The 9,034-nt window shown below is 35.9% G+C and overlaps 1 protein-coding gene across 1 annotated transcript; it reads right to left on the bottom strand.

The window, feature by feature from the left end:
• Nucleotides 1-232: 232 nt before the first annotated feature.
• Nucleotides 233-7,625, bottom strand: LOC121727282 (sorting nexin-4-like). Its single transcript, XM_042115015.1, has 10 exons — nt 7,464-7,625; nt 7,281-7,387; nt 6,998-7,136; nt 6,493-6,670; nt 6,084-6,222; nt 5,828-5,955; nt 5,397-5,559; nt 4,096-4,257; nt 1,452-1,566; nt 233-711 (listed from the first exon to the last, which is right to left on the bottom strand). The coding sequence occupies exons 1-10, from the start codon at nt 7,539-7,541 to the stop codon at nt 664-666; spliced, it is 1,257 nt and encodes a 418-aa protein (XP_041970949.1). The 5' UTR covers nt 7,542-7,625; the 3' UTR covers nt 233-663.
• Nucleotides 7,626-9,034: the final 1,409 nt, after the last annotated feature.

The following is a 9,034-nucleotide window of genomic DNA, read 5'->3' as shown; positions in this document are numbered from 1 at the left end:
TTTCGTATGCAAATATGCAAATGCATATAATCCGATGTCTACTCATTACCAACTATACTCCACTCGGGCTAACTGTCGCTAGCGGTCGTTGGCTCCCTGTCAAAAACTTGCCATTTTCCATATAAACCGCGATTGACAATGAAGTGTCAGATATTGTCAATCGTGGTTTTAAATGGAAAATGACAAGTTTTTGACAAGGAGTCAATGACCGCTAGCGACAAGTTAGCCCGAGTGGAGTTTAATAACTCGTGATAGAATAGGCATGATGATATTATTTTTATCGTGATGGTAATTAAATGACGTTTCCGAAATAGAAACATCGGTGAAAGAATTACTGTTAGCTAAAAAACTTTCCAAGATAGAACAATAATTTAAATAGATACTTATGTCATAAAATAGTCCTGCCCGAAATGCTCCAAACAAATTGCTACTCGATTATGACGTCACCGTAGAGTAGCTTATCTTATAGGCATCGCGGGAGAACTTTGTTCAATAGCTATATTAATTATTGCGTTTATGAAAGTCGTTTCCGTCCTCGATTTTACAAAACTTTATACTTTGCGCAAAATAATTTACAAGCGTTTACGTGAATACTGTACACTCGACATACAAAATTTATATTTATGTAGTAAACTTCAAATATTGGTTCTTTGGATATGGTGTTCACATGTTCTGTAGACACTCCTTGATTTGCATCCAGGTGTGTAGATTCTAAAACAAATAAAAGGCCATTTTCACTGAGGTTTCTTCACTTAATACTTATTGAACACGCTTTTAGGTACTTATTTGATATTTTCGAAAGAAGTTACAAGAGTCACTAACAATGTCGAGATAAGTTATAAATTTTGTGACCGACATTATACAAGTTACTATAGTTTGTGCGTTTTATGATGATATGCGTGACACATTATAATTGACAATAGTAGGGAAGTTACCTAACAAAAATTAATCGATAATTTAAAAATATCGAATCACTTCCTAAAGGAATTGCAATCGAAATTATCGATTTCGTACTGACATTTCCCTGGTGCCGGCGATTTAAGATGGCCGCCTTTTTTTATCGATTTGATTTCGATTCAACAGAGTCAATCTCTATTGACATAAGTTCCGTTTCATGCATCTGACATTTTTCAAATGTTTTCGTAACAATAATTTTATACTCCTATTTCACAGTTAATATTTATAATTTTATATTAATAAGTTAGCATTTAGCAACTTTTCATTTTTACTCATTTACAATTATAGTTTGTAGATGGAATATAATTTATTACATTTTGATTTTTTTTTTGCTTTCTTGTAAAAAAAACCGTAGCAAGGAATATGAAAACTGTCACCCATATCATCTTAAAACGCACAAACTATAATAAAAAAATCACACAAAAAATTGTATGGCTTATAAACTAGATTCAGTAATTTGCAGTAGGATAACATTTATTAACATGATAACTAACCTTTTTAGCAGCTTTAACTTGCAGCGTGATGTAGCTGACCAGCGACTCGTGCAGGTCCTTGTCCTTTTGCTTTTGAAAATATTCTATTTCAACTAGTGCTTTCTTTGTAAATTCCCTGAAATCAAAATATCCCTGTTAGCAGCTATAGTTTGTGCGTTTTAAGATGCTATGTGACAGTTTTCATATTTCTTGCTACGGATTTTTTTTACAAGAAAACAAAAAAAAAAAACAAAATGTAATAAATTATATTCCATCTACAAAAACAAATGTTTCCTATAATTGTAAATGAATAAAAATGTAAAGTTGCTAAATGCTAACTTATTGATATAAAATTATAAATATTAACTGTGTGCTGTGTAGTATAAAAATATTGTTAAGAAAACATTTTAAAAATGTTAGATGCATGAAACTGAACTCATGTCAATAGAGATTGACTCTGTTGAATCGAAATCAAATCGATAAAAGGGGCGGTCATCTTAAATCGCCGGCGCCACTATGAAACGTCAGTACGAAATCGATAATTTCGATTGCAATTCCTTTAGGAAGTGATTCGATATTTTTAAATTATCGATTAATTGTTTTAGGTAACTTCCCTACTATTGCCAATTATTATGTGTCACACATATTATCAGCCGCACATTGTCCGAAATTTCTGATACGAAACAGTTGAACGTCCGCGCTGTCTCTTACATTTTGTATTGAGCCGAGTGAGCTCGAACTTGCCGGAAGGATATTTCGGATAGTGTGCGGGGTGGCGGTCCGGCGAAATTCAACTGTTTCTGATCGGAATTCGGACAATGTGCGGCCGGGCTAAAACGAACAGGGTATAGTTAGGCGATTTATGAATTAAAAAAATTTGCCCATTGGTTTTCTTATTATTATACTCTATGACAACCGTCTTGGCTGTCGAGCGTCCCAACAATTTAAGGGTTGATAATTCATTTGCCGCAAAGTTAAGTTATGTAGGCTATCGAGTCAAACAGATATAATATGACAGCTATATTACGATATATTATGACAGCTGTTTGACAAGACGATATTGACACGTCATAGAATTAGAACGTTAGAAAAGGCATTCCATACAATCGTCAGCGCAAAAAATGTGTCACCCTCGAAATGAGTGAGCTCACTCATCTGAGAGCAGTGTTCCTTAGGACGCGGTAACAGCCGGACGTGTTTAATTCATTAATTACCGCATTATTTTTCGCTACATTTCGCTCCAGAATGCCGTCATGTGCCTCCCGACAGTGCAGTAACAAAACGAGGAATACAAATAAAGCCAAAGGTGTAATGTTTCACACGTAATTACTAAGATTTTATTAGTATTTAAATTATTGTCTTCTATTTTAAGAGAAAAATTAAAGCGAAGCGTAAAATGAGCGAAAGAGAAAGTAGTATATGATATTACTTTAAGACAAAAAAGGACGACAATATTTTCTCGATTCGATTAAAGCGTAAAATGAGCGAAAGAGAAAGTAGTATATGTTATTACTGTAAGACAAAAAAGGAAGACAATATTTTCTCGATACACATTTTGCATGCAAAAATATTGCTACAGTTTTGACGGCATACGTCGTATCTAAGTATTTTGATATCGTTGTGACACGTCACACGACCTATGGCACAATAGACATAACTACCAGTACTTCGACTGCTAAGAGACGGACGTGTATTAATACCTGTCATTTCTTTCGGGTTTCGCCAGGATAAGTTAAGGGCTGGCGCGCTGGCTGGTATAATTTATTTTTAAAATGAAGATTTTTAAATTGAATTCTGACAGTTTTCTTTGCATGTGCCAAAATATAAACAACTAAATTAGTAGGTAACGACCCTAGCGACGACTTTTGTCATTATACGTCAAACTTAAAAATTTCAACCTCAGTTCTAAGTCGGTATACTCTATAACTCTGTCTACTCTGCCTATGGCGTAGCTTCACCAGTATACATAAACTAAAGGTGCCGTTCCGATCTTTACCGCGGCCAATCGCGACCAGCAAAAATTCAATTAAAATGCCACTTTATGACAGACTATAGTATATGTCATAGAGTAGGATATTATTTGAATTTTTAGGACTATAGTCTGTCATAAAGTGGCATTTTAATTGAATTTTTCGTAACGAAAAAAGATCGGAACGCCACCTTAAGTTTATTTCCACGGTTTGTCTATACTTTCGCATTTCTACGGGTGGCCGTGCTAGGGCTACTGAACAACAATTGAAATATCAAAGACCCTCATACAAACATACATACTCTCTCGGAAAACATAACCCTCCTTCCGGGGCAGTCGAGTAAAAATATAAGAGTTTTTACTATGCAGGGCAGATGGGGTACCTACGTAGTTTGGTCGCGTTACGTCAAACCCAGCCGACAGATCACAATTAACATTGAATTAACATGATCCGACCAAATGACGTTGGTCCGTCAACTGCCTATGAATCAATTTCCACGATGGTACATACTCTCGAAAAACGTAACCCTCCTTTCGGGGCAGTCGGGTAAAAATATAAGAGTTTGTCTTAGGGCTCCTACACATAACTGCGAGTTCCCATCGCGTCACATATATCTGCGACAAAATTCATAGTAAAAATAACATTACGATGCGATGCGATGGGAATTCGCAGTTGACTCCCATAGAAGCCCTTACGTGAGGTCTGCAGCGGCGTGCTGTATGGCGGCGCGGTCGGCGGCGATCTTGGTGTCGAGCGCGCGCGTGGTCTGGTCGCGGACGATGTCGGGGGCAGTGCCGCCGAACAGACGCGACATCAGCCCCGCCTTGCCCGCCGCCGCGCGCTCGCGCTCCGATATCCTGGAAACAAGTTTTTAATTGTACTAAACGAGGAACAAGCGCAACGAAGGCGCTGCGAACTAGTGTCGCCAATCCGAAACTTAGGGCCTGTCCACATTGCGGATTTTCACCGCGCGGATTTATTCTTGCAATCCTTTAACACATGGAATATTTTGAAAGTATCGGCACAGTCAATAAAAAATTATAATATGAATAAATTCACGAAAGAAAAATCGCGCGGTTTAAATTTGCTGTGTGGACGACACTCGATTATTTACTTGAAATACATTGACATATATTTAAACAGCGAGCTTTTTAAATTGTAATGCGCTAAAGAAGTCAATACAGCTTCGATCCTGTCTGGATCATATCAAACGGCAATATAGTATTCTCACGTTGAAAAAATGTCATACGACTTTCTTCAGATTTGACTGACATTCTGTTAGGCTGCCTTCACATTAGCGTTTGTCCAGCGTAGGCGTTCGATGAACGTATGCACAGCGCAGACGTCGCGACAACGCAGCGCGTGCGTCGCGTTGTCCTAACGCTGCGATAGCGTGGCGCAGATGTTACACAATTTCGTTGTCGTTTCGATATTATCATTAACAAAATGGATTCCGATGAGGAAGCACTCTTTATGGCTTTACTTTTAAAAGAAAATTAGGGCGGAAACGAGAAAATAAAAATAAAAGGATATAATGGGAGAATCCATTATACAGTGTATGGTCAAGTGAAAGTGATTATTTTGTGCTTTATTCTAAACACAAAAATGATTCAAATTATTTTTATTATTCTTACTTTCGAATGGCGAAACCAATATTTATCATACGTCACGCACACGCGGCGCTAGCGCAGCGTACTGATTATTCCAGTAGAGAAGTGGCGACAACCCGACGCACGCGTCGCATTGTCGCGGCGTCTGCGCCGCGCATACGTTCATCGAACGCCTGTGCTTGACAAACGCTAGTGTGAAGGCAGCCTTACAACAACCCGCGACCCCGGCCCCGGCTTGAGCTTCCACACGCTCAATCAATGGTCGACAAATGTCGTCAAAAATTTTCAAAGGCATCAAAACCAATTCGAAACTATTAAAATGACATGGTCAGAGTAAAGTTACATCTACTCTTTTAACTGAGTAAGTAATAAGTAAAATATCTTACCGGCTATTCAAGGCATCGTTGGCATTCTCGAGTGCCCTCTGCAAAGCCTCATGATTGGCGCACAGCTGCTGAAGTGCGGCGGCATAGAACAAATACTCTTTTAGCTGATCTGCAAGCTGTTCCTCGTCTTCAGCTATGGACTCAATAGAGTCCGCTATAAAATCTGAAACATTTAATTTTATACCTTAAAGTTTAAACCATTTAATTCATGAAGCCCCAAGCGGTCACATCCGACCGCGATAACAATAGATAAGCTATTGTATCTCGTTTTCCACGATATAAAAATATTTGTATTGAAATAAAAATTATAGTATAGAACAATAATTCTATAAATATCATTTGAAACGGTTCAGAAGCTTAAGCATGAAACTGTCACAGATGGAAAGTTTAATATTTATAAAATTATGAGGATGTAAAGTCTTAAGTCATACCAAAATAATGTCCCGCTTTTTGCAACCCGTCTCCCATCTCCTTCTCAATGACACTCCACTCACTGAACAGTTTTCCATAATGGGCATGGAGTTTACAGAGAGCATAATTTTTTTCTATTATTTTTGATCTACAAAAAAAATGTTTTAAGCAAAAGGATAAGAAAATATTATAACAACAAAGCATTCATCATAATTTGGCTCAACAACTCAGTTAATTTTCCTTTTTATTCAAATTAATATTCAAAGTTATACATACCTTGTATAAAGAAAGTTGCCTAGATTAGTTTCAAGTTGTTTGCCATAGTTTTTGACGCTCTCTATCTCTGGATCGGGTTTTTTTAGTCTTATTGAGACTGACAGAGATTTCAATTTATTTTCAGCTTGAAGAATGTATCCTGAAATTTTTTATTAATTACAATAATTACAATCAGAATTTCTATTGACATATTGAAAAACTTATTTTATTAAGTGGCAAGTAAAGTTTTTGTTATTAATAATTTGTTCAATATAACCCTTGAAATATTTTTATTTAATTATGTTTATAAATAATTGGGTAGTCAATATTAATTTTCTTGCCACCTATAACTCCTGGAACAAAAACTAAAAGCATTGTCAAAACACATTTAAAACCAGTTTATAAGCAATATAGTAAAAAACCCTCTTACCACTGTCAGTAATAGTTTCCCTCCAGCCATGCTCTTGTTGAAGGAAGTTGAGGAACTGATCATCAAAGCAGAGTCTCGGATGAGAGGCCACTCGTAGTAAAAAGTTCTCAAGTCCAGCCCGCCTCCTTTCTATAAACTCTGGGTCGGTGGTATCAGATTTTTTCCAAGCATAGAGAACCTGCAAAGCAAATTTTTAAGTTGATAAATGATTAAAGTTGCAAATTGCAAACTCACCAGACAACATAGTCACTGTCAACATAATATTTTGTATGAAATTTTATGACTTGTCTTATTATTGTGACCATTAAACACTTTGTACTTATTATTTTTATATTGTCTTGTAGTTAAAGTAGTAAATTGCATTAAAATATTGTAATGTATTATAGGCCATCACATAATTATACTTTAAATTGAAGCAGAATGAATTTTCCAAGTCACTGTAAGTGCATGTAGAATAATTATATTAAACATTTAATTATTAGAAACATATTTTTCATTGACTTACTCTTTTCTCTGGCAGTGGAGGAATAACAACATGAGGGTATGTCACTTGTAAATAGTCATGAATTTGTTCAAACTCTGTATAACGTCTCCAAATAGTGCTAATCTTAGACTGCACTAGTTTATAATCTGGTTCCTTGACCCTAGAAGTTGTAGTTGAAATATTAACACAGAAAACAATATGTAGTAGTTCAGGACTTTAGAAAAATGGGTTGAGATATCATATAATTTCTTGTTAGAGTAGTAGTAGTTAAGTAGTATTGGTAAGATCATATTTTGTGACTTACTTGAGATCGATTAAATAGACTGTATAATGGTCGCGTACATGTAGTGTTCCATTTGCACGTTTCTCAGACTCTACGATAGATATATCTACGTGTTTTATCAAAGTATCCTGCAACAACATTAATATTTTACTTTCTTAACTTGCAAAGTAAAAGTAGGTGGATTTATTATACTAAAACTCATACTTGGTTCTCGAAATCTTCTACTGTTTCTATTGAATTCTGTGATTTTGATGGTTTAACAGGCGAAACATTTGCTGACATTTTGTAAGCAAATATTAAATTACAAAATACTAATTAAATTACTGAAATATCAAAGATATTTTATTAAATTTTGTTAAATTTCATGAATGTTTTATGTTTGTCTAAACTCTAAAGGGCAACTGTCACTGACAGTCTGTCAGCTGTCGTCTCACCTCTGTCAGACGTCAGTTTTTTTTTTTTTTTTTGGCTCTTGGCACTGACACCGCGGGTGTACTTTGCCACATATAGTCTGTCAAAAAAGGGAAGATTAATAAGAAGTGGCAACATCGTAGTGTCATCCCTTTCAAATCAATCTTAAGCCGGCGCCAGACATGGGCTTCAAAGTTTGAGCAAACTTTGCACAAATAGGCAAATGTCAGTGCCACACTTGGCGAATTTGCGTATTTGATCACATGTCTGGCGCCCGCATTAGAAAAAAGGGATGACACTACGATGTTGCCACTTTTTAATTTCTTCACTTTCTTGATAGACTATACTACAGAGCTTTATATCGGTGTATAAGCGTCAAAAGCGTGTAATGTTATGTCCTACTTACTAGGAAAAAAAATAATAATACTAGGACATAACAAAGGAGTCGGTCTGCATATTTCATGTAATAAAAGTATTAACCACTGGGCCACGGAGGCGTTCCGCTAAATAATAAACCATAGGAATGGCCAAAGAATGCCTCAAAACTTACGTACTTATTATAATGTTATTAAATGTACGTAAGTTTTGAACAACGTTTTTTGGGCTTTTCAATCGGTATTTTTGTAAGCAAAAAAGATTTTTTATGTTTAGTTTAATCCCTTAATCGTGATAATAATAAGTAAGGCATTAGTGGTAAAAATGTTTTTTAATGTTTATTTTTTTATTCTTAGTGTAATAATCGTCTATGAAATAAAGGCTTTTTTATTTTTTAATATAAATTCCGGCCCTGCCTAATATTTGTATACCACTTCGTGAAATAGAGAAAAGTGTGAATGCGAGCATACTAGTGTAATTTATTCAATATCCTGCCCCGAACGCTCGGTCGCAGCAGGAAGCGACCGCAGCAAATAAATTACTGGGCCCGCTTCCCTCTTATTGTACGAACTTAGTTATCTATACTTAATATTATAAAGCGGAAGAGTTTGTTTGTTTGTTTGTTTGAACGCGCTAATCTCAGGAACAACTGGTCCGATTTGAAAAATTCTTTCAGTGTTAGATAGCCCATTTATCGAGAAAGGCTATAGGCTATATTAAATCACGCTAAGACTAATAGGAGCAAAGAAATAGAGGAAACTGTGGAAAATCTATACTAATATTATGAAGCGGAAGAGTTTGTTTGTTTGAACGCGCTAATCTCAGGAACTACTGATCCGATTTGAAAAATTCTTTCAGTCTTTGATAGCCCATTTATTGAGAAAGGCTATAGGCTATATTTTATTACGCTAAGACTAATAGGAGCGAAGAAATAGAGGAAAGTGTGGAAAAAACGGGAAGAAATTATTTGAAAGGGCTTATTTGAACGC

Source organism: Aricia agestis, chromosome 5 (genome assembly GCF_905147365.1).
Source record: "Aricia agestis chromosome 5, ilAriAges1.1, whole genome shotgun sequence".
In the NCBI taxonomy this organism is placed as follows: Eukaryota; Metazoa; Arthropoda; class Insecta; order Lepidoptera; family Lycaenidae; genus Aricia; species Aricia agestis.
Note: the sequence above shows the minus strand (reverse complement) of the source record. Positions and strands in the feature narration are given on the sequence as shown.

What these genes read in the sequence shown, in the direction of transcription:
- LOC121727282 (XM_042115015.1), bottom strand. Translation starts at nt 7,541, where the DNA reads ATGTCAGCAAATGTTTCGCCTGTTAAACCATCAAAATCACAGAATTCA. An exon ending in TAGAAGATTTCGAGAACCAA is followed by an intron (nt 7,388 to 7,463) that starts GTATGAGTTTTA and finishes ATGTTGTTGCAG; the next exon opens with GATACTTTGATAAAACACGT. An exon ending in CACGCCGCTGCAGACCTCAC is followed by an intron (nt 1,567 to 4,095) that starts GTAAGGGCTTCT and finishes TTTTGATTTCAG; the next exon opens with GGAATTTACAAAGAAAGCAC.